This window comes from Scomber japonicus, chromosome 10, assembly GCF_027409825.1.
Source record: "Scomber japonicus isolate fScoJap1 chromosome 10, fScoJap1.pri, whole genome shotgun sequence".
NCBI classification, from domain to species: domain Eukaryota; kingdom Metazoa; phylum Chordata; class Actinopteri; order Scombriformes; family Scombridae; genus Scomber; species Scomber japonicus.
This window is the reverse complement of record NC_070587.1, coordinates 11,224,292-11,248,235: the sequence shown is the minus strand read 5'-3', so window position 1 is coordinate 11,248,235 and position 23,944 is coordinate 11,224,292. Positions and strand designations below refer to the sequence as shown.

Sequence of the window (23,944 nt, the reverse complement as noted above, 5' to 3'; positions counted from 1 at the left end):
GAAGACAAACTTGATGGGAATGTGAAGATCCAAAAATTCTCTTGTCAATGTCTTCATGAAAGTGTTAACATTCAACTGCTAGCCAATTTCTTTCTTAGTGTTTCTAACAAACAGACATGGCTGAGCTGCTGGGTCCAGGTTTGTGGCTCAATGCCCCTTCTATTTTCACAAGTGAATTGGATTTCCTTGTTCTTAATTAATTCCCTTAATTAATAACTTCCCCGGAGGAAATAAGGAAAAAAGTTTGTTTTGGTTTTTGAAAGAGTGTCAGTGGAAACCTTCATGCCGTTGATATGGAGATATTCTGTAGGTTTGTTGCAAGTGCCACTGCTGCTGCTAACCTTTTCCCAGCTCCCCCATGTGCCTTTACCTCCTGCAGCAAGCAACTGATTCTTGAAGTTGAGAACAAGGGTGTGAGAAGAAGAGACTGTGGGTAAAAACTGGCTAAAATTACAAACAGGAAACATAGGTGGAATGTGATGTGATGAAAATGTGTGCATGTTTTGATATGGAAGTAGCTGGTGATAACGTAAGAACTAAATTATTTCTGAGAACTGACGTATGGCTTAACCCTGAGATAACATGAGACTTGACGTTATCAGATATAATGTGTGAGGTGATTAACTATGATGCATACCAGCACCAGATAAAGAGGAGCCTCCGTCCTCTACATTTGTGATTTTGCTAGACATGACATGTCAGTTCTTGGAGATGGGTACTGTATTCCAGCCCTCATTTTGGGGAGGAGCACCAAGACCACCCCCTCTTCCCCTACCATCCATCCTGGCTCCTGAACCACCACACTTGCTGGTGATGGCGGCTTGCTGCACCTTCATGTCCTCCCTGTGCTTTTCTAGCTCAGCCTCTTTGTGGATCTGGTTCATGGTCTTGTTGCCACCTCGCCTGGGCATCCAGTTATTCTGAGAGTGGATGGGAGGAGAAGTGTTGATTACAAAATAATTCAATGATAGTTCCACTTTTGGCATAATTTACCTTCACAGGGAGTTTATGATTCTGATGAAACATGCAAGAAGAGCAACAACTATCTTCTGAGTCTTGAACTCTTATTGTCATTGCCTAGAAAGGAAAAAGTAGGATATGTGTGTTGCTGTTGGGCCAACGTGCTGACTTGGAGAAACTGATTTTGGCTTGTACCAACACTGAAAACAGTGTGCACATGTTTACACTAGGTACTCTTTAAGAAACAGTACCAAAGACAGACAGTCTACAAACTAGTCTAAGCCCAAATGAGGACCAGAAGATGTAACAAATAACAAGCAAAACATGTCCATCCAATGAAAATGAAACTATTAAAACCCTGGAGCACAGATACATTTTGATAATTTTAACCTGAGACATTTTGACAACAAGTCTTGGCAGTGATGACTGTCCAGTTGCTCCCAGCAACCCGATTTAGACCAGTCATTTCATGTGGTCAGGTATGCTCTGTGCAACCACTTTTCTTGAGTTGTTAGACAACACAAACAATTCTCCAAGCTATGTAAGCAATGTAGCAAACTGTATGGGTGAGTGTTTGTGTTTAACCCGTCGAAGGTCCAGCACATCCTGCAACATGAAGCGGATCCGGGAGGTGGTCTTCCTCTCCATTATTATTTTTTCCATCTGACTGAAGTACAGGTCCATACGAGGCTGAAGACAAATATGACAGTTTAGCGGGGGTATTTCTCTGTAAGTCACCACATTTGAAAGCTGTTACAGTCAAACTACACATTTATTAGATTTCTGTGTGCGTCTATCACACTGCTGTTGTACCTTGGCCTTCTCAAAGTCTAGATCCTTGCCAATGGTAAACCACACTCTACACAGGCACTCCAGGCACTCCTCGTCGTGGTTTTGTAGGAGCTTTACAATGCAGTCATGCATGATGACAGCTGTGATCATCTTGAGTTGGAACAGTTCACAGATAAACTTGATCAATCCCAGTGAGTGCCTCCTGGCCTTGTCTTTCAAGTCTTCTAGCTCCTCCACAAGCCACTGCTTCTCCTCCTGTAAGGGCAATGACAAAGGACAAAAATGAGAAAATTGGAGAGGAGGGTCGGTTGGCTTATTGTGGATATTTGTAGCACTTTTCGCAGAAATGTACCACAAAATGATATGTGAATATATGATTAGAAAATTCTAACATGGTGTCTTCCTCCCAAAATATATGGGCACCCTCAAACTTCTGACGCCAAACCTTCAACATCACTTTTTATTTTATTTTTTTTAGTATTATCTTATGAGGCAGTACTATACCCCTGAAGCAGCCACCAGCTCATGCTGCTTCTTCTTGAAGGCCTCGTCGTCATACTTGTCCTTCTCAAACTCCTTCTGGCATCGATTTAGTAGCAGCTTGTAGAAATTCACGGTGACTCCCAGCTTATCAGTGATTTGGACTTTAAGCTAAAAAGAGCAGAGAAACTGTTTATAAGCAAACATTTGGAGAAGTCAGGGCGCAGGGTTTTGTAGTTCCTCAATCCCATCACTTACATCAGTGGCCAAGACACAGTGGCCAAGACACATTAATTGAAGGTCATCACTGGAGCCTGGCATCTGTATATGTTTACTACTCATGGTATGGTACTCACGGTATCATATTATACCTTCCTTTATCACACGCCACCTTATTGCCCCCAGGTCAATAAGGTATATAACTGAATGAAGCTGTGGGTAAGAGGTTTGGGATTTAACAAAATTCTAAATTTTGACCTTGACTGGAGATAATAATTGTTTAAAAATACAAAGTATGTAAAATGTAAACTTTGGCTCAAGTGCATTTAGTCTCCACCAACATTAAAGTAGTGGTTTAAAATGTGATTATGTAGTGAAAAATACTTCAGAGATTTAACACAATATATCAACCAAAAATCTAAACCCAGACGGCCCTCAAGCAAACATTCACATTTACTGTTTTCTTACCATATGTCTCTACTGTGTGTGGCATCACTTACCCCCATAAGGAAGCGGCACATGTTGGCGTACAGCAACGAAAAGTGTGGCTCAAAGATGGCCTTCTCAAAGATGAGGTATACAACTCCTGTCAACCTCTCCTCAGTGTCAATAGTCAGTTTCATCACCTGTTTCATTAGCTGTTCAAAGTTTACAAGGGTCAGTTTGTTGAGGGTGCTGCGAACCCGATTGAACAGCTCATGTGTCTTAATCTTCTCTGGGTCGTTCTCCACAGGCTCCTCTATTGCACAGGTGGCAACATTTTTCTTCACTGAAGGCTCCAATGCTTTCTCTGCCTTGTTAAGCTGCACATTGTCACTGAGTGGCCTGCTGGTGATGATTTCCATTGACGCTTTCCTATTCATCTGCTGAGAGCGACATGGACCACCAATGCTCAGAGGCTGAGCAGATCGACAGGACTGACAATCAGAGGACAAAAATAATTTCAGTCAGCTTCATTTAATTCTTGGGCTGTGAGGAAGTGTGGAGTGCTGGATCGTATTAACAAAATGTTAACTTACTGGTCCTCTGCCTCCTCCTCCCATGCCAGGCCTGCAAAGGCTGGGGACGGTGGGTGTGAAATCAGGGCCACAGTTCATCCCTGGTGGAGGACTTGGGTAAAATTGGTGTTGAGGGGTCTTATTAGCCTGAAGAGAGAGATAGATGATCACAAAAAGTAAAACAAGATGGAACTCAGATTCTCCGAGATGTCATGTCTATCTGTGTTCTTAGTCGCAAGCTCCTTGATTACAACACATTACAGTTGCTATGGTAATAAAAACCTGGCAAAATAAAATGAATCACAGGGCCTGATTTCAAAAGCAAGGCAAATAACCCTCCCCCCCCCCCCCCCCACACCAAAACCAAGTTTAAAAAATGATTTGCACATTATGGCAACGACTAGTTAATTAACATGAATGAATGAATGAAAAAGAATTAACTTTAACGTAAACTGAAAAAAGCAGAATATCCTCACAGCTCAGAAGCTGGAACTAGTGTTGTGGTTTGTAAAGCAGGCCATTAAACAGGAATAGAAACATAAACGGAAATAGTGTTTATTTGACTACACAGCTATAGCCTCCATCTAATACCAGTGTATCACAGCTATGAAAATATTTAAATCACCATGACTGCTCTCAGTGTCCCAGAAGCTGTTTAATCATTCATTTAGACACGTGCAAGATTTATCTCCAGGGCCTAAATTCATTTTTGAATGATGAATGATGAATGATGATTTTGCTGATACTGACACCAAAGAAAAGTGGAAGTATTATATGGAAAAAATAAAATACTTGGCTCATAGCAGTAGACGGTTTACATGGCCAGACTAGTCCTCGATGGCAACACCTGCCATTTTACCAATACTCAAGTTTTCTGTGCACTCTATAAATTGCAGAAAGACCTTTTTTTCAAATTACTTTGATTGTGTGCATCTACAGACAAGTTCCTAACAAACAGGCATGCCTTAGCTGCTCGGTCCAGGTTTGTGCTCGATGTCCTTCCAGGTTTCTTGACTGACTTGGATTTCCTCTTTCCAATCAGTTTCCTCTTTCTGTCCAACTTCAGATGCTGGTGAAGACTCCAAGGTTTGGTTTTGGCCACCATGGCCCTCAACTTCTCCCTGGTGATTGATGAGACCTCAATGGCATCAGGGCCCACATGGCAGCCGTTGAGATTCATTGCATAGTCATAATCCTCAGTGTAGTTAAAAATGATAAATGCTGTGTCCGTTCTGTTGCCTTCCTTGTCAAGCAGATGTAGTACGTTTTTGTGTGCAATGTTTGGACATCCAAACAACTCTTTTATGTCAGTCTTGGTCATGTTTTTGGGTATATTACTGACCATGACAATGTACTCCATAGTCACTGACATGGGAGTTGATGAGTCACAATCAGTTCTTGGCTTTTTTGGTGATTTAGATGGAACTGGAAACCGATTGACAGATCTTCTTTTGTTTTGCAATGTAGAAATGAATTTGTGTCTGTGGGTTGCACTCTCACTATGAGGGTTTTGCTTGGGTTTCACACTGTCCTCAACATCTAAAGCTGTTTCACATTCTTGTAATGCACTGGTCCACATCCTCTCAGTTGCTCCACGTACCTCCACACAGTTGGAGCCCAGTGAATGTTGATTGAAGCAAAGAGTGGAATGGAGACTTTTGAGGACAGTACAAACCCCAAGAAGAAAGGCTGCATTGGAATTGAGTGAGTTTACATTTGAGGGTTGTAGATTTGCAGTACTGGGGCCATATGACACTGCAGTAGAAGGTGGTGGAGCTGCAGTAGAGGATGGTAGACTTGCAGAATTGGCATCAAGAGGCCATCTCTTCAAAGGTAGCAGATTCTCCTCTGGAGATGACTGAGGGCTCTTAACAATAAGCCTGGTGGGGGAGGGTTTCTTCTCCTTTAAATTAGTCTTGAACTTGTGCTCTGGAGATGGCTGAGGTCTCTTGACAATAAGCCCGGTGGGGGGAGGGTTTCTTCCCCTTTAACAACAATTTCAACTTGTGCTCCAGCTCTGTCATGCTGCTTATATGTAGAGTCACTTTAGACCCTTTCAGGAAATTCCCAGTGTGCCACATGGCAAGCTGGGCATCTTGTTCAGTGTTGAAGGCAATAAATGCCTCTCTGAGACTTCCTCAATATGTACACTCCTCCATCAGGTATGTAAAGGTATTCAAAGAATTTTCGTATATGTTTGATGCCTGCCTTCACATCTAGGCCTTGCAATCGCACAACTATAGACATTTTAAGTAACAGGCCTGGTGGTGTCTGAAAAAGAAGAAAACAGAGGTGAAAAAAGACAAAGAACACAGCAACAGCAGCAGTCATTGCTATTACCACTTGATATTCAGCCAGGAAAAAAAAAAGAGTTCAAAGATTTGGTCACCTAGTATGTGGTTGGACAGTGTGTGGCCAATTTGTTACAGGGGTATTCCGTGGAAGTGTCTTTAATGTGACTTCCTAGTTATTACAAATTGGCGATTTACTGCAGTGGTCCAGTAGGCTAATATTATATAATATTATACTAATATACAGTAGGCAGTGAGATGAAGAATCACTCTCATGCGTCCAAAAACTGCGCCAAAAAACTCACCTCAGCTGATCCCCACTGATATTTGATATTAGGTGGGTTTTGTGAGCTGGTGCTGTTGTCCTGCCTCTGACCTGCAATGTTCACATGCTGACAGCTCTGGCCACCCTCAACTCATGGATCAACTCAACAGTGCGCTGTTTTCTCTCCCTTGGCGATCATTGGCTGTCAAATTTTGTGACGGATTTACCACCACCTACTGGACCGGAGTGTGAACTACATGCAGGTCAATGCACACAATGTCAGAAAATAGTGAAAAATGCCAGTCACAATATCCTGAAGCTTAAAATGATGTCATCACATTGCTTACTTTGTCCAGGTGTCAACAAATATTCAATTTATTACCACGTAAACCAAAGAGAAGATGAAAATCTTCACAACTCAGAAGCTGAAAACAGAAAATATTTGGCATTTTTGCTGGAAAAATTGATTAAACAGTTATCGACCAACTAAATAGTTTTTCTGTTAGTCAATTCATAAATTAGTGAACTAATTTGGGCCCAAAAATTATTGTGTCATTTGTGAAAATCCACTCTGACAATGAGTAACAAGACAAAAAACTCTTACACACCAAGATATATTTCATTCACATTCCATAAATCCCTCTATTACATTGATATTACTTAAGTATATAATCATGCTTAACATCTCTCAGTTAAGGGTTATATGATAAGGTGGAAAATGAATGAACACAGTGAAAATTAAACCTGATTGTATGTTTAGTAACTTTATTCAAACGTGCAATAAAGATATTCAGACTTGATTACACATATAGTATATAGAATTTCCCTTAAAACACCAAAGGAATTCCTGTCTTTGTTTTATCTTTTTTAATGTTTTTCTGTCATGTTGTCTTTCTGCAGGTACATCCAGGTACTCTGATGGACCACTCAAGTACTACAATGAAAATAGGATAAAGTGACACCTTGATCTTCCCATTTCTCTGACCTATCTTTCCATCACAAATGACTATCCAGGAGTCGAAAATGGGAGTATTGTGTACATTTATATGCTTTTAGGCATAGTTTTTTGTAGCTACATTTTACATAAAACGTGTCTTGTTATAGCAGTTTTAACTGATTGTAAGTGTATGACCATTATTAATTTCTCAGGGTTCAGTGCTATTAACATAAATGATGTCTGGGTGTTTTTAAGTGTGCAATAAATGTGCTCCTAAAGCATCTGCATTTAAAATTGTTCCTTAGTTCCAGTGCCACATATATAGACAAAAAACAAACTTGGAATGCTCCCATAGCTTTGGTGTATTCGCTGACATGTTTAAGACAAACAATAATCATTTCTTTTTACTATGAATCATGTAAATATTTCCACCAGGTTGTGTTGTTGTGGTTCATTACTTTCCATCATCTTAGATTTCTGCAGTCCCTGCGGTTTCAGAGCGCTGTCCTTGCACTGCAATGATAATCTTTAAATCTGTGGGATACTTCAACATAACGTTCTGTTGGGTTAATAAACAGGCCATGAAACAGCACTTAAACATTTTAAAATGTACAAGGTTCACAGAGGCAATTAATTATTGAACATGCTTAACATTTAATGAAACAATAACTCAGTAGATTGATATAGTCAAGTAGAATTAGTTGGAAGACGATGGGAACGTAAAGATCTCAGAATCAGCTGTGACAATGACGTCTTAATGAAAGTATGAATGTTCAACAACTAGCCCACTTCTTCAAACAGATCTTGTCAAGATATCCTCCATCTTCTCATTTATGGGAGTCAAAAGCACTTTTGACCCTAGGATGTCCTGACTATGGATCTCCTGCACTCATGACTTACACCTGTAGACTAACTGGACAACACGTCCCATTATTTGATCTAAGATGAGACAAACACTCCATTCATTTGCGACGTTCAAGTTTCAGCTGCAAACAATTTATCAACTCAGCAGACTTTACAACCAATCCAATTTGACAATTTGATTTATTAAACATGGGCTTGACAGATTTTGACAATTATATGGACTGTACTGCATGTGTTGAATTACAATGAAAGAAATCTAACATTTTTAGAGTAAAACTATTCAGTGTAGTCATTTGCATAAATGTGCTTAAACATTTGATATTACTAACAAATGAGAAATGCTCTTTTGTGCACAAGTGACAAAATGTTGTAGAATTTCACATATTGTTTTGACAGCTTCAATTGTGATTAGAGAAGTGAGCCAACTCAACTGAGGAAAAACTGTAACAAAAGTGTTAATGTTCAACTAGTAGCCAACTTCTTCAAACAGATCTTGCCAAGATGTCCTCCATCTGCTTCACATTTATGGGAGTCAAAAGCACTTTTGACCCTAGGAAGTCCTGACTGTGGAGCTCCTGAGCCATTGTAGCAAGTTTCTGTGATTTAAACTGAACCACGGCCTCACCAATACTGTTGCCATCACTGTCACGCAATAAGATGATATTACCATTTCTCAGTTTGTATTCATGAAAAAGCTTTTTTATATGACCTTTGTGTACATTTGCAGGCAAGTTTCTAACAAAGAGGCATGCCTGAGCTGCTGGGTCCAGGTTAGTCCCTCCTGGCTTCTCAGCTGAATTGGATTTCCTCTTTCCAATCAGTTTCCTCTTTCTGTCCAACTTCAGATATTGGTGAAGACTCCAAGGTTTGGTTTTGGCCACCATGGCCCTCAACTTCTCCCTGGTGATTGATGAGACCTCAATGGCATCAGGGCCCACATGGCAGCCGTTGAGATTCATTGCATAGTCATAATCCTCAGTGTGGTTAAAAATGATAAATGCTGTGTCCGTTCTGTTGCCTTCCTTGTCAAGCAGATGTAGTACGTTTTTGTGTGCAATGTTTGGACATCCAAACAACTCTTTTATGTCAGTCTTGGTCATGTTTTTGGGTATATTACTGACCATGACAATGTACTCCATAGTCACTGACATGGGAGTTGATGAGTCACAATCAGTTCTTGGCTTTTTTGGTGATTTAGATGGAACTGGAAACCAATTGACAGATCTTCTTTTGTTTTGCAATGTAGAAATGAATTTGTGTCTGTGGGTTGCACTTTCACTATGAGAGTTTTGCTTGGGTTTCACACTGTCCTCAACATCAAAAGCTGTTTCACATTCTTGTAATGCACTGGTCCACATCCTCTCAGTTGCTCCACGTACCTCCACACAGTTGGAGCCCAGTGAGTGTTGATTGAAGCAAAGAGCTTCATGTGCATCCTGCATGTTTGCAAACTTTACAAGGCAGCCATGGCGGAGTCCCAACATCACATTCACTATGGTTTCCTGTACTTTCAACCCTCTGAAAATATGGCAGATGTCCTCTTTTGTAACTGAGGCTGGAAGACCAAAGAGCCTTACATAGCCTGGCCTTGAAGTCTGAGTTTGCTCTGGTTTCCTCACCTCATTAGAAGCAACAACTGTGCTGTCAACCTGGAAAGGATCAACTTTTGGCACCGCTTCATTGTTTTCGCCTGCATTGGAAGAATGGAGACTTTCGAGGACAGTACAAACCCCAAGAAGAAAGGCTGCATTGGAATCAAGTGAATGAACATTTGAGGGTTGTAGATTTGCAGAACTGGGGCCATATGACACTGCAGTAGAAGGTGGTGGAGCTGCAGTAGAGGAAGGTAGACTTGCAGAATTTGAATCAAGAGGCCATCTCTTCAAAGGTAGCAGATTCTCCTCTGGAGATGACTGAGGGCTCTTAACAATAAGCCCGGTGGGGGAGGGTTTCTTCCCCTTTAACAACAATTTCAACTTGTGCTCCAGCTCTGCCATGCTGCTTATATGTAGAGTCACTTTAGACCCTTTCAGGAAATTCCCAGTGTGCCGCATGGCAAGCTGGGCATCTTGTTCAGTTGTGAAGGCAATAAATGCCTCTCTGAGACTTCCTCCCAATATGTACACTCCACCATCAGGTATGCAAAGGTGTTCAAAGAATGTCCGTATATCTTCTGTACCTGCCTTCACATCTAGGCCTTGCAATCGCAGAACTATGGCCATTTTAATTATACCCAACCAGGTGGTTTCTGAAAAAGAAGAAAACCATTGTGAAAAAAGAAAAAGAATACAACAACAGAAATCATTATGCTATTACCACATGATAATCAGCCAGGAAAAAAACACAAACACCAAAAAGGTGGTCCAAGCCTGGCCCCTCCATTAAAACTACAACCACCACTGTTGTAATCATCTAAAAACCTGCAGTAACATTCATTTATTTCCGATAGGAGTGACAGCTGACTGAATAAATAAAACACCATGCAGGATTAACTAAACCTGGTTATTAGTCTGGTCTGCACCAGGATAGCCACACAAATCTCCATGGTAATTATGCTCCTCTGCTTTCATGCAACCGAGTCCAGGCTAAATTCAGCCAGGCTAACCGGAAAATCCCGGCTTAATCCGCTATGTTTTGTGCAACAGCCCTTTGGTTTAGTTGCCTGTACTTTGTACACTGTTATTGCCATGTTTTGTGTTGTCTTTGTTACCCCTAAGTTTCCCTATTGGGAATAGTCTTCGTAGTACATCAAAGGAAGTAATCAAATATCTGAAGAAAACTGGGTTATTGGAGATCATTTCAGAACTGAAGTTTTGTTTTTTGTTGTTGTTTTTTGCCTGTCAATCTGCTGTTTATTACTGGAGTCCAGTAGGTGGCGGTAATGCACATTGAAGCTGGTTTTCCAGCCGCCAACCAAATTTAAAGGAGGAAGAAGAAGAGCTGTGGGTAAAGCGGAAGACCGTTGTTTACCATGGCGACGGGGACGCTACCGTGTGTTGCTGGCAGATACAGAGTACTTCTAACGCTGTTTCTTTTAATTTACACAGATTTGTTTCTTTGCCAACAGTTTATCGTCCCGTTCAAGGCTCCTTTAGACTGTGGTGTGGAAGAATTCTTCGATATATCGAGTCTGTCGTGTGTGAGGTGCGGTCAAAATCAGCGTCAAAGCACAACAGGTTGGTCACCACCAGCGTTTAGCCTTATATTCACAATGGCATATTGACGCTACTGTGATAGCAGAAAGTGTAGTTTTACTTTATAACAAATACGGTTTTAACTTTGAGGTGGTTAGCCACAAGAAACGACAATGAGCAGGGTAAAAGTCAGCTAACATTAGGTACAAATGGCCAAAATAATTGAACATGGTTAAAGATAACCTTCAGACAAGTTTTATTATTACATAATACTCAGCTTGGAAAAGTAATGTGTGTCTGGTACGTTTTTTTCCCACCAAAAGTAAAAATGTCCAGGTCAAAAATCCTTAATCCGCCAAAATCTCCTCCTTCTCCCTCATTAAAAAGCCAGAATGTATCAATCTATAAAATTAGTTACTCGACACAAGATTTGCATTGCAGGCTTCTTGTTTCTACATCACATTTGTGGAAGTTGAATATTGGACCAGGATCGGCTTTCAAACTATTAGTGTGTAACAAATCATGCTTGTAGGCCCACCAGGGTTGGAAATTTGTAGCGGCCTCCAGCCAAATGTTAGTACAATATGAAAGGGGATGGTAGATTTCAGACACTGAATAATTACTTACTATTCAGTGGCTGGTGAATTTGAGTGTTTCTTTGTCAGTAGCTGGTACTTTTTAAAAAGGTAATTTCTCACAAATGAGTTTTGTTTATTACAGCACTTTACATTCGAAAAAAACAAAACTCAAAGTGCTACAAGACAAACGAAACAAAAAAAACCCAAAACATAAAACATCAGAAAACAAAAGACAAAAGTTCTATTAAAAAGAAAACACCTAGACAACACTCTCCTTAAAACAAAATCAGAGCATCAGGACTTGAGTGTACTGTCTTTTTTTTGCCAGGTGTTGTGGTTTGGAAAGCAGTCCATGAAACAGGAATAGAAATGTAATGTAGTCTATTTGACTACACAGCTGTATCCTCCATCTGATACCAGTATCTGAGACTGACATACAGCTGTGGAAATATTTAAATCACCATGACTGCTCTCAGTGTCCAAAAAGCTGTTTAATAATTAATTTAGACATGTGCAAGATTTATCCCCAGGGCCTAAATTCACAAAAATAATAATAACTTTTTTTCATTTAACTTAATGTGTTAAATAACTTGTCTGCTGATACTGACACCCAAGAACAGTGGAAGTGGAAGTATTATATGGAAAATATAATACTTCCATGGTTCGTAGCAGTAAACTGTTTACATGACCAGACAAGTCCTCGATGCCATTTTGACAGTATTCAAGTGTTTTTTGTGCACTCTATAAATTGCAGAGGGAATATTCTTTACCTTTTGAAAAAAGGTGTTTTATCCTTAGACAAAAGACACTAGAGAAAATGTCAACGTTACCCCACTGTATATGCCTTTCAACTGCTTTTTGATGGCAACCTTGGCTGTAACATACATGGAAATGACCTTCAAGGAGTGAAGCCAGAAATCAGTTCAAAGGCAACCAAAAGGTCAGATCACATGAAATTAGCCAGCGGACGCGGATGTCACTAACTGCTGTAAAATGTCATATAAAAAGTAAGTTTATTACACATTATAATTAAGTAATTTGATAACTAGATCAATCAGTCTGCTTTCTTTTATCAAGCAACCAATCAGTAATTCAGAAAACAACGTGTTAATAACTATCAGGAAATAATGCAGAGAGAGTGAGAAATGTTTTCTGACCCACTCAAAACTTAAAACTGACCTGTGAGGCTTCAGCAGGAGTAAAATCAAATTAAGATCAGACGCAATCACAGCACCAATAATCCAAATGTCCAGCAGAGTCAAAGTGTCGCTAATTAAAGTGATTACATTTCCATAGACTGCCTGTCTTTGGTGCAAATGGATTACAGCAGAGATAAAGGAAGTAAAAGAGTTTTGCAAAGAAAAGTATTTTGCATGGAGGCAAAATATTTTGGGGACTTCCGGTTCACTCTACTTTTAACATGTTTTGTAGCCTTGGATCACTTGGTGTGGTCTACTCTTAAAGTGAATTGTAGCAACTGCTTATTAGCACATTTATAGCTTAATAAGAGGAAAATGATCATATAATAATTTTAAACTTATTATAGTAACATGTCACTTTATACTTGTTATATTTCAACAATTGTATATACTTATGTAGCAGTGCTTTTATCATATGAATCACTCATCTTTTATTCCACATAATCTTGTCTGGTATCTTCCCTCTCACATTTCCTTTTACTCATGCCAGTAGCAGAATTACTCATGGGTAATTTGTACTGCCTGGCCAAATAAAAAGTCATCACCAAAAGAAAAGGTCATTCACTCTAATATTTTGTTGGGCCGCCTTTAGCTTTGATTACGGCACTCATTCGCTGTGGCATTGTTTTGATAAGCTTCTGCAATGATTTATTTCCGTCCACTGTTACATTCATTTTTCACCAAGATCTTGTATTGATGATGGGAGAGTCGGACCACTGCGCAAACCCTTCTCCAGCACATCTCAAAGACTCTGTGGTGGCCAATCCATGTGTGAAAATGACCTGACCAACTGCAGCAACCCCAGATCATAGCACTGCCCCCACAGGCTTGTACAGTAGGCACTAGGCATGATGGGTGCATCACTCATCTGCCTCTCTTCTCACCCTGATGCGCCCATCACAGAATCTTTGGGATGTGCTGCAGAAGGCTTTGCGCAGTGGTCTGACTCTCCCATCATCAATACAAGATCTTGGTGAAAAATCGGAAATAACTCTTATGACATTGCAGAAGCTTATCGAAACAATGCCACAGCGAATGCGTGCCGTAATCAAAGCTAAAGGCGGTCCAACGAAATATGTGTGTGACCTTTTTTTTTTTTGGTGGTGATTTTTTTTTTGGCCAGGCAGTGTGTATCTGATATCCACATCCAGCATGTACACACCTAGGAAGTGTGATTTTTGCAATAAACTCATATTGATATCCTCAGATAGTCTTCTGTCTTACTTTTGGTGCAGCAGTGTGGCCAGTTAGACGTCTGCTGCACAAAGTCTAGTTTTTGACTATTTTAAGTAGGACCCTTTCTGGGAAAAAATTAAGAAATATACAGGTGAGATTTTAATTTAATGAACTAACTTCTCACAACATCCTGTGTGCCCGTTAACTGTGTGCTGGTTTACTTTCTTTTCCAGGACTGAGCTGCATTTGTAAAACTGGGTACAAGGCTCTCACCACTGATAAGGCATCCATTATCTGTCAGCAATGTCCTGCTGACAAGGCTGTAAGTACAGTTAGCCATAAATATCTTCATTTGCTGTTTATGACGTCATACCGCAGATACTACATATCTTTCTCTACTTTCTTTACAGACAGTAACTAATGATGGGTTTGGGTGTATTCGCTGTCCAGCCAGTCTCAGTGATGACGGGAAGTGCCACTGCCCAAAAGGCAGTGTCCTTGGTGAGTCACTCAATACACAAATTACAGAAGAATGATATGAATAAGACATGCAGCACATTTGCTAAATGCTAGCCTTAATGTTGAATGTGGTCACTGCATAGATTTAATCATATTTTATTTATAAATGACCTAATGTTGCCTGTTTTTTCCAGTGGAGAGAGATGTCAGTGGAAATGTTTTGGAAGAGGCCAGGTGTGAGACTTGTAATGGAACTGGTCCTGCTTTCTCAGTACCAAACAACAGTGGAGACAGGTATCAACCACAAATGGCGCTTTTCCACTATGTTCACACAGTTCTAGCACTACTCAGCTCGACATGGTTCCAGGAACCACCTTTTCTGTTACAAAAAAGTACCTATTCAACGTGGGCAGGTTCGTCATAGCACGGCTCCACGAAACTGCAGTGACTTTGTTTTATACGCAACACAAACACATAAACAATGGAGGACATGGAGGTGATGGTGTACTTGCTGCTGTATGTGGCTTTCTGTCACACACAAAGCAAGAAAATTGAGCCGTATGGCTGTAACGCTGTTGACGGTATTTAAAAATGCCAGGTTTGATTCTGGTGTGGGACGGTTCATGACTCTTCAGTGAAGACTCTCTGACCAATCAGTGGCCGGCAGTCTGTTGACGTCACATTTAGTATTGGCTCGGCTCTCGGCTTGGAACCTCAGCAGCTAATCAGAATATATATAACACAAATCCAATTGCAGTACTGTCCTGTTAAATATTAAACATTCAAACATTTAACTACACATACACAAACCGTGCAGCCAAATATTAATTGCACTTCTCATAATCCTTAGTACTGACTGCTGTTTTTTTCTTTCTTGCCTTCAATCCTCTGTACCCCTCATCAGCCCATTACCCTCATCATTGCAAGGACAGATTTTAATCCTTCCTTGACAATTTCTTTCCTTTCATTCAACAAATGCTGATAAATAAGCTATACCTGCCTGCTCTCTTAGCACCTCTGACATACTGCTGTCAACATTTGGAGAAAGGCTGACTTGAATGCAGGATTGATTTGTGCAGTATGTGAGGGAACTGTCTCTAAAATTGTCTTTCAGGTGTGAGAGATGTCAGGCTTCCTTCATTAACACCTCCTGTGAGTGTAACGCTCCTAATGTCCTGGTGAGTTTAGCTGATCCTCTCCCCTCACACTCTCAAACATATCATACACATACCTTTGAGTAAAAAGCCCAGAGTTTACCTGTATCATTAAGGGTCAATGTGATTTTTCAGTCCGGGGGATTATGTTTCGCTCCAGGAAGCCTCTCCACCAATGTGAATCCCAGTGTCAACTTTGCTCAGTTGGTGAGTCTCCTCATCCTCTCTGTCTCTATTCATTTACTTTGTTCATTCTGATTTGTATCCTCTCTTGTTTAACCTTTGCAGAAGTTCAGTGTGCAGTCTGCCTGGTTCGTCAAAAACCTGTACTCCTCGTCAGCAGCCTGCCTTGTAATTATACAAGTTTTTTTTTCTTTGAAACATAATAATTTTCTTTATCTTACAGTCTATGAACTAGTTCTTGTTCTGGTCACAGCTACACACAGCCACAAGTGAAGTGCTCATCATAACACAACAAAGTATTTGGGATAATAGGATTTTAAATTGTAGCTGTTTCTTCAGTTAGATTGTATTGTATCTCATAATGACAGATTAGGATTATTCTGAGCCAGTTTGTGTGCTTTAGCTGCTGCGTGTAAACAAGTCAGATGTCTGCAGGTCTTCTCCAACCTGACGGCGTGCCAGGCTCTCGGGAACATGTGTGTGATGAACATGCACTCCTTCAGCGGTGTGAGCACTGATGCTTGTGGCCTCTTTAACATCATCTTCAGATCCAGGGCTGCTCTGAGCTCAACTCAAGACATTTCCTACTGGTAATCAACGCTATCATGACACATATGTATATATTGTGCTTTATCTTTGTAAATTATGGATGAGTTTCATTCCTGTTAAATTTAAGTATACCGCTCAAGTTGACTGTAAGCACTTTGGTAATTCTGTCTCCAGGAGAGCTAACCTGCCATGGCTTTACTACGGGGACGAACCAGGACTGGCGAGTCGAGTACTTCAGACTGATCCAGTTCCGATTGGGTTCAGTTTCAGAGGAAAAAACAAGGTCAGTGATGAACTTCAGTCACACGAGAAATAAATCATAATTTAAAGGACTCCTAAGGAAAATAATAACACTGTAAAAACAGTACTCTGTTCATTGAAATGATACAAAAATTGTTCTGTTAATTGACACCCTCTGTTTGTTTGACAGAACACTGACATTAAATTGATTGCTGCTGTCTATAATGTCAAAGGAGAGTTCCTCAGATGGGAAGACATAGGAGGAGGTAATCTCCAGGTAAGGTGTCCAAAAAATGATAATTTAATTGCCCACCAAACATTTGCATATTAATACCACAAATGTCGACCAAAAGAGTCGTTACTATTTTATAGCTTGTTAACAAAAAGCATAATAGTTATTGTAGCTGACATATTGACAGCCTTATTATATTTATATGTGATTCATATACAATGTAAATATATAAAGGCTAGAAAAAAACTATTTTCTCTCGTTCAGCTTTGTCCAGAAGCAGCCACCAAACAGAAGGCAGCTTTCAGCTTTGGAACCGCTTACCAAGAAAGTGTAAGTGTGTCTCTTTCTTCATTTACCTCAGAGATGGTGTGAAAACTCTTTTGCAATGTACAATTGTAATACAAGTTGTGTGTGTATGTGTGTAGTGTGATCTCTCAGTAGCAGAGCTGGTGAACACTTATCCCGAGCCGTTGTTCTATGATGTGTTTATGGACCTCAGTGGAAAAGAGAAAAGAAAACTCCTTCCCCTGCCCACACTAGTTTATAACCAGCAATACAACGGACGGTTCATCAACCAAGGTGGGATTTTACTTTTTAGAGTGTGCGTGTTACAGTGTGAATGTAATAGTCTGTTATAGTGTGTGCCTACTTCCACTCTGCCACCCACAGCGCTATTGGAATGCTTACTGGAAATTAAATCATTGCTCTCACTCAACTTTGTGTTAAAGCGTGTGTGTTATAGTGTGTGTGTTACATCTCTTACAGTATGGTCACACTTTATTTATGGTCAGAACATCATGTGTGCACACAGCCGTTTTTTGTCATTTATCAGTGTTTTTCTCCTGGAGGAGCTACTGACTCTTTGTCTATCTGCTGAGAACTCGAAGCTGAAGGTCAAATCACACAGCTTCACTTTTGATACATTTCTACGCCTTGGCCTTTCTAAACAGTTAACAGTTCTCACCCTCCCTAAGACTAAGATATCTCTATTCACACATTCCATGAACCTTCTGTTACATAGATAGCACTTTTGTATATTATCAAGCTACAGTTCGCTAAATTAAAGCTTACAGGCTGAGATTCAGAATAATTAAACATAGTGGAAATTAAATGTGATTACATTCGAACATGTGCAATAAAGATATTCAAAATTGATTATGTGTAGAATGTATAAGATCCTTCCCTTTGTCTCCACACAGAGAACATGAAGAACTGGTACCTGTCTCGACGTATGTTTCTTGTTGACACGCTGAGTGGAAGAGAGAAACGTGTGAATTCCCAACCTAAGGTCATCCGTGTCGCCAGCAGCATCAAAATAAAGTAATTCACACACCATCACCTGAAAAAATTAAAGAAATTAGAGCTGTTTTTGTAACTATTTGCACAAATGTTTCTTTGGCAGGTTCCAGCTGGTTCCACGAACCATGGAGGGCCAGGTATTCCCCCCTTTAATGACTGTGGCCTACAGAGACGTCCTCATCACAGATATCAATACACAAACTGTGTCTGTGAGTTGTTTGCGTGAACACACATACACACACACATACACACATACACACACCTTTCAATACATAAGCTGCAGTAAGATGATTGATGAAGATTGTTTTGCTGAATAGACTCGTATAAAGAGAAAAATGTTGCTAAATGAGTTACTGTGTCTTGATTTATCTCATGAACACATTAAAAAGAGTTCAACTCATTAATCTACCTCCAGACAACATTTTCTGTGGAGTACGAGATGGATCAGAATGAAGCTCGCATGAAGACAGATGTGAGTAGAAGTATGAACAAAATGATGATTGTTAAATGTTCCGATATGACAGGAAACAGTGAATTCTTGTGGTTGACTGATGCTGTTGAGTGTTCGTGTCACAGCACTTAGTGATACAGTTTATGTTTGTGTGTGTAAAGACTGCTTTGGGTGTGATGGGCGGTGTGGCAGTGCTCTACTCGCTTCTGAAGACAGTGAGCTGGAAGAGGAGGATCGCCTCCCAGCTCATTGACGTGGAGGTAACGCATCTTTAACAGGTCATAATTTAAACCACTTAGATCAATATGTTTGTCTAAACATGGAAGTAATATTAGTCTCTCTCTCCTTTTGTCTTCACCTCTCTTCCTCCTCCTGCTCCAGACAATGCTGAAGTTTTTGTTGTTCTACGCTGGAGATTTGGCCAATGTTTTCTTTGCTGTCACTGTGGGAACTGGACTCTACTGGCTCATCTTTTACAAGGTTAGCCTCATTCCACTCAAACACATGACTACTTGATTTGTTTTCAATGTCCAATCTCCTTTCTGTAGCATTTTTTCCCTTTAGCCCCTTTTTTCTTGATTTATTTTCAACACTATTTCTTTCTTAATTGCATGAACTTTTAACTCTAATTTTTAAACCTTTAACTTTATTTTTCTCTCTGCTCTCCTTAGACATTAAAGGCAAGTTTTTTTCCTCCTATACCTTCTTTGGCTGAGCAAGTTTTTGAATGTATAGATATACATGTGACTATTATTAGCTGTTTTGTGTGAGTTATTTTTGTATGTTTGTGTTAAGGCCCAACAGTATGTATCAGTGTTGTTACCGCTGCCTGCTCAGGAGGAGCAGTTTGTGACGTACGTCGGCTGTGCCTTCGCTCTCAAGGTGAGACACACCTACTGGACAATTGTAACAATGAGCATTTTTTGTTTTGAAAGCTAGGTGGGGTGCTTCTATAAGGAATACTATGGGAAACTAATCGTTCTGTGTGTTTGTATCCAGGCGGTCCAGTTTCTACACAAGCTGTTCCTGCAGTTGACCGTTGATGTGTTCTTTATTGATTGGGAGCGGCCACGGAGCAAAGCCAGCAAAACTATGCAAGGTACAGACATGTTCACTTTGTATTCACAAATGTCTGACCATTGTGATTTAGTAAATCTGGTCCAGCTATTCACCGTATTCACTGCTTTTATCAGCAACCAGTGAGGTGAAACGTGACCCCTCTCCAGTCAGCATCTGGCGGACCTGCTTTGTGGCCAATGAGTGGAACGAAATCCAGTCCATCCGCAAGATCAGTCCGACCTTTCAGATCATGGCTGTGCTCTTCTTCCTTGAAGTACATCATACACTCTTCTTTCTTTCTTACTCTTCGTTCTTTTTTGCAGTTTTTGTTATGTCCATTTTCCTTATTCCTGATTTGTCACTGCTGATTTGTCACCCTGTATTGTTCAGGTGTTTGGTTTCTCCAGCCTAGCTCTGAGGGACCCCTGGTCAACTTTACAGCGCTCGCCGCAGGCGTACACCCCTTCATACAGCCTGACGCTGCGCTATGGTCTGGCAGCCACACTCTGGCTCTGCATTGGACTTCTGCAGGTAAAAATGCCACCTTTTGCTTTTGTATCCCACTTCTTTGTGTTTGTCTTAACAAATGAGGGAAATATACAGAACAAGTGTGGAGAGCCCCTTTTAAAGATGATCATCTATCCTTACAGGTGATTTTCTTCACTGTTTTTCATGAGCACTTTGTGGAGGACAAAATCCGCCAATTTGTGGATCTCTGCTCTATCAGTAATGTAAGTAGAAATACATGAACTGCACTGTGAACAATTTATCTTTTTTGTATTGTAGTGTTTTACGCATGTATTTTGTCTGTGTTTCTATGTAGATTTCTGTGCTGCTGTTATCTCACCGGTGTTTTGGTTACTACATCCATGGACGATCAGTGCATGGCCACGCTGATACAAACATGGAGGAAATGAATAACAATCTGAAGAGAGAATCTGTATGTATACCGATAGACTGCATCTTGCTTTAGATGTTTTAGCAGATTTATTACATTATCAACTCAACAATATACTCATCCTCTTTCTTCCTTTCTGTCTCCAGGCATCACTTTGCAGCCAAAGAGGTCTACTTCCCAACACAGACATCCAGACATTTCAGGTCTCCCTTACTAACCGTGTGCGGTTGCAGTACGATCGGATACGGGAGCCAATCAGCAGGGTTTGTGCTTGTCTCTGTTATGTTTGTTGTAACTGAGCTTTGATCTTTCAAACAAGGAGAAAAGTTATTCACCCTTTTTTAACTTGATGGTTGTCTTATGTGCTCCAGAGGAACGCACCATCACGACTGGCAGACGCTTCCTCAGCCAACCCGGGTGATCAAAGCTTCAGAGCCTACCACACCATGAACTACTTCCTGGGATCTATCATAGACCATGTTAGTACAAATGCACATATGTAAACGCACACAAATACTGCATGTATCAACTCAGCAGTGTTTGATTTGATCTGGCTGTATAAGTTTGTCAAATTACAGAGTACATGTTGTTTTTCATTGACCTGATATATTTGTGCTTTCAAGCAGTTTTTTTCTCTTATGTTGTGTTTTGTACAATAGGCCCACCCTGACATGGACTATATAGTGAAGGACAAGCTGATGTTTGAGAGGGTCGTAGGCATGGAGTTCCTGGAACCCAGTGACAAGAGCATATTTTATAATGGTATTGATCTCTGGCCCAGACATACTGTACATTTCTGCTTATGTATGTATGTATGTGTAAATAATGTCTGTTTGCCTTTCTCACTGCAGATGAGGCCCACTCTTTCAGCGATGTGTTGTTTTATGGAAATGAGGCCACACTGCTGATCTTTGACACTTTGTTTTTCTGTGTCGTCGACCTCGGATCTCAAAGCTTCGTACTTGCAGCCATCCTTACATACATACAGCAAATGGTCAGTATATTGAACATTGGTGTGTGTACAGTTTGTACTATTGCTTTGTTATAAAAGGACACTCAGTGTATTAAAAAACATTTTATTCCTTCCAGATATTTCGCATGATCCGCATCACTCTCGGGAGAAAGAACCTTGTCAGAAAGACTTTGGTGGATGAGAGATTTCTCATATAAATTCCCTGCTGAGTAATTCATAGTGTAAGTGTTGTTTAGTTGCATTTTTCTTGAAGATGTTTATTGTTCAGCTTGTGCAGCTTTTTTGTACTTTTTCCTACAGAAAAAAAGTTTTTCACTGCTCTTTTATGATGTAAATATTTTAATGTTTCTATTGATTAAAACGTTTTGTTACAAAGACAGTTTTTTTCTCAGTTTTGTTCTGAGGTGATTTTAATAAAACACATTTGATTCTCCAAATGTATTATGGTAATTATGGAATCCATATGATGGCATTAAGAAGAACCTCAGTTATTACATTTAGTGTGTGTGACAACATATAGTGTGAGACCATATGAATCTGTCAATGGACAATAACACCTCTTGATATACTAGGCCACTTTGGATAATTTTTTTTTTCATGTCAATTATTTAATGAACTGGATTAGCCTGAAACAGACATTCTCATGTCTGTTTTTTTGTTTTGTTGTTTTTTAAAATAGCAATTTAATTGCTATTCTTGAACAGGATATGTAGTAGCTTTAGATGGTAGTTTATTATCCTTTTGAAAATTCCTCATGCATCCATGGTAATTGTCAACAGTGTTGGGGAGTAACATGGGGGGAGTTACATGTAACAGCGTTATGTAATTTAATCACAAAATAGTGTAATCCGTTACAGTTACTGAGAAAAAAATTTGATTAAATTACAGTTACTTATGAAAATGGTGATGATTACAAACAGGGTTACATCCAAAGTCAGATCTTTTAAGATTTTGCTGGGGGGGGGGGGGGGGGTTTCATGTTACTGAAAACATATAATGCTGTTTTTAATTCTTTGAAATCAATATTTTGTTATATTTTGTAAATAAATCATGAAGTGGACCTTATTTGAAATACTCATGGGCTTAAATGGTGTCACAGTACCAATTAAGCACATGCCAGAATTTTGACTTTTAAAATATCTTTATTTTATAATCCAAAATCTACACAAACTGATGAATACATTTTCAAATGAGAGATGAATCTCACTTTATAAGAAATGGTCTCCCTTATACATCATGTCCATATCCATGAAAAACAGATGAACTTAGGTTGTGGTGGGCATTAACGGGTACAGGTGAAAACATTTGTTAGAAAATTAGAAATGAATCAAAGGTATTAAGCAGGGGCGATTGCTCTGAGACAACAAGGGAAGCTCGCCTTCCCCTAAAATGTCATCAAATAAGACGCTCATTGGATAATGCGACAAATTCGTCCCGCCCCTGGACGCTGAGCGTCTCTGGCGGTCAATGGAGCAGTGGGCGGGTCGGACCATAGACATATATACGTATAGTATACGTATATATGTCTATGGGTCGGACCATAGACATAATAAAGATTATCTTGACTGCTCTTTATTATGTCTATGGGTCGGACGCTCTGCTGCTGTATGATGATTGGAGGAAATGTTTTATAGGGCTCAAAGCCCTTGATGGACAGCTTTGGATAGGCTGACTCTTCTGAGTGTAGTTTTGCCAATGTAGCCTGACTTTCTCGCTAAATCTGGCGACTTTCCAACTCTTCTTGGCGACTTTTTTTCGACACATCTAGCGAGTTTTTCTTGTGTTATTGGAGAGTTTACTGATGTTTTGGAGACTCTGACATGAAAGCACGTGTCACTCTGTCCTCAACGAGCAGAGGGTGCTGCTGCGAGCCCTGCCCCCGTCCCAAAGCACTCACAGACGGTCAGGTTCACCAAAAAAAATAAAAAAAATAAAAAAATCTAGAAATCAATCTTGTTACTCATCAATGACATACCCAAGACTGTTATAATCCCCCCAAAGCAAATTCAATTTGCATTAATTAAATCAATGGTTTGAATCAATAGAGGAGAAGTGGATTAGAATATGCATGCAAAAAAAAAACTGGAAAAAAACCTCAAATATGCCTTTTTTATGGCATCAAACACGTTGGATACTTTTGTCCAATGTGGTACTTGTGCCAGTTTGGTTCTGAGAGTCACATGGACAAAAAACTAAAACCCCCTGGAAATCAATCTTGTTACTCATCAATGACATATCCAAGACTGTTATAATCCCCCCAAAGCAAATTCAATTTGCATTCAGTATATTGGAAATAATAACCTTTTCATAGGGTGATTATTTCACCTTTTACTATAGGGCTCTGTTACCTGGGTGGGTGAGGTGTTAAGTGTTGCTTTAAGGCCCTTTGTCCTGTGCAGGCCTACCTGGGCAGGCTAGTGGCTAGTTTTGAAAATCTTTTTTTGCGTGTGTGTTGATGTGGTTCTATGGCATAGATTAAGCATACAACAGCCTCAATTAAACACTCCTTTTATTTGTAACTGCCTCGCTTCAATATGACAAGTTTTATGATGAA

The 23,944-nt window shown here is 40.0% G+C and overlaps 2 protein-coding genes and 1 pseudogene across 2 annotated transcripts; 1 reads left to right on the top strand and 2 right to left on the bottom strand.

Annotated features, from left to right (window-relative positions):
- Window positions 1–698: 698 nt before the first annotated feature.
- LOC128366311 (eukaryotic translation initiation factor 4 gamma 1-like) lies at window positions 699–5,696 on the bottom strand (annotated as a pseudogene).
- Window positions 5,697–7,832: 2,136 nt separating this feature from the next.
- Window positions 7,833–10,028, bottom strand: rbm12ba (RNA binding motif protein 12Ba). Its single transcript, XM_053326993.1, has one exon. The coding sequence runs from the start codon at window positions 10,026–10,028 to the stop codon at window positions 8,289–8,291; it is 1,740 nt and encodes a 579-aa protein (XP_053182968.1). The 3' UTR covers window positions 7,833–8,288.
- A 740-nt stretch (window positions 10,029–10,768) lies between these two features.
- tmem67 (transmembrane protein 67) lies at window positions 10,769–21,725 on the top strand. The gene is made up of 28 exons (XM_053326785.1): window positions 10,769–10,982; window positions 14,127–14,215; window positions 14,304–14,394; window positions 14,547–14,646; window positions 15,467–15,530; window positions 15,642–15,713; window positions 15,795–15,857; window positions 16,125–16,279; window positions 16,413–16,521; window positions 16,669–16,755; window positions 16,975–17,040; window positions 17,136–17,289; window positions 17,910–18,030; window positions 18,113–18,218; window positions 18,425–18,481; window positions 18,622–18,720; window positions 18,842–18,940; window positions 19,256–19,342; window positions 19,460–19,559; window positions 19,654–19,793; window positions 19,910–20,050; window positions 20,170–20,250; window positions 20,343–20,459; window positions 20,564–20,680; window positions 20,789–20,896; window positions 21,077–21,179; window positions 21,269–21,411; window positions 21,507–21,725. The coding sequence occupies exons 1-28, from the start codon at window positions 10,778–10,780 to the stop codon at window positions 21,585–21,587; spliced, it is 2,955 nt and encodes a 984-aa protein (XP_053182760.1). The 5' UTR covers window positions 10,769–10,777; the 3' UTR covers window positions 21,588–21,725.
- The last annotated feature ends 2,219 nt before the right edge of the window (window positions 21,726–23,944 follow it).

Bases quoted from the DNA above. Each gene is read 5' to 3' on its own strand.
- rbm12ba (XM_053326993.1), bottom strand. From the start codon at position 10,028: ATGGCCATAGTTCTGCGATTGCAAGGCCTAGATGTGAAGGCAGGTACA.
- tmem67 (XM_053326785.1), top strand. From the start codon at position 10,778: ATGGCGACGGGGACGCTACCGTGTGTTGCTGGCAGATACAGAGTACTT. The intron at 15,714-15,794 runs GTGAGTCTCCTC...TAACCTTTGCAG, and splicing joins GTGTCAACTTTGCTCAGTTG to AAGTTCAGTGTGCAGTCTGC. The intron at 16,522-16,668 runs GTCAGTGATGAA...TTTGTTTGACAG, and splicing joins GTTTCAGAGGAAAAAACAAG to AACACTGACATTAAATTGAT.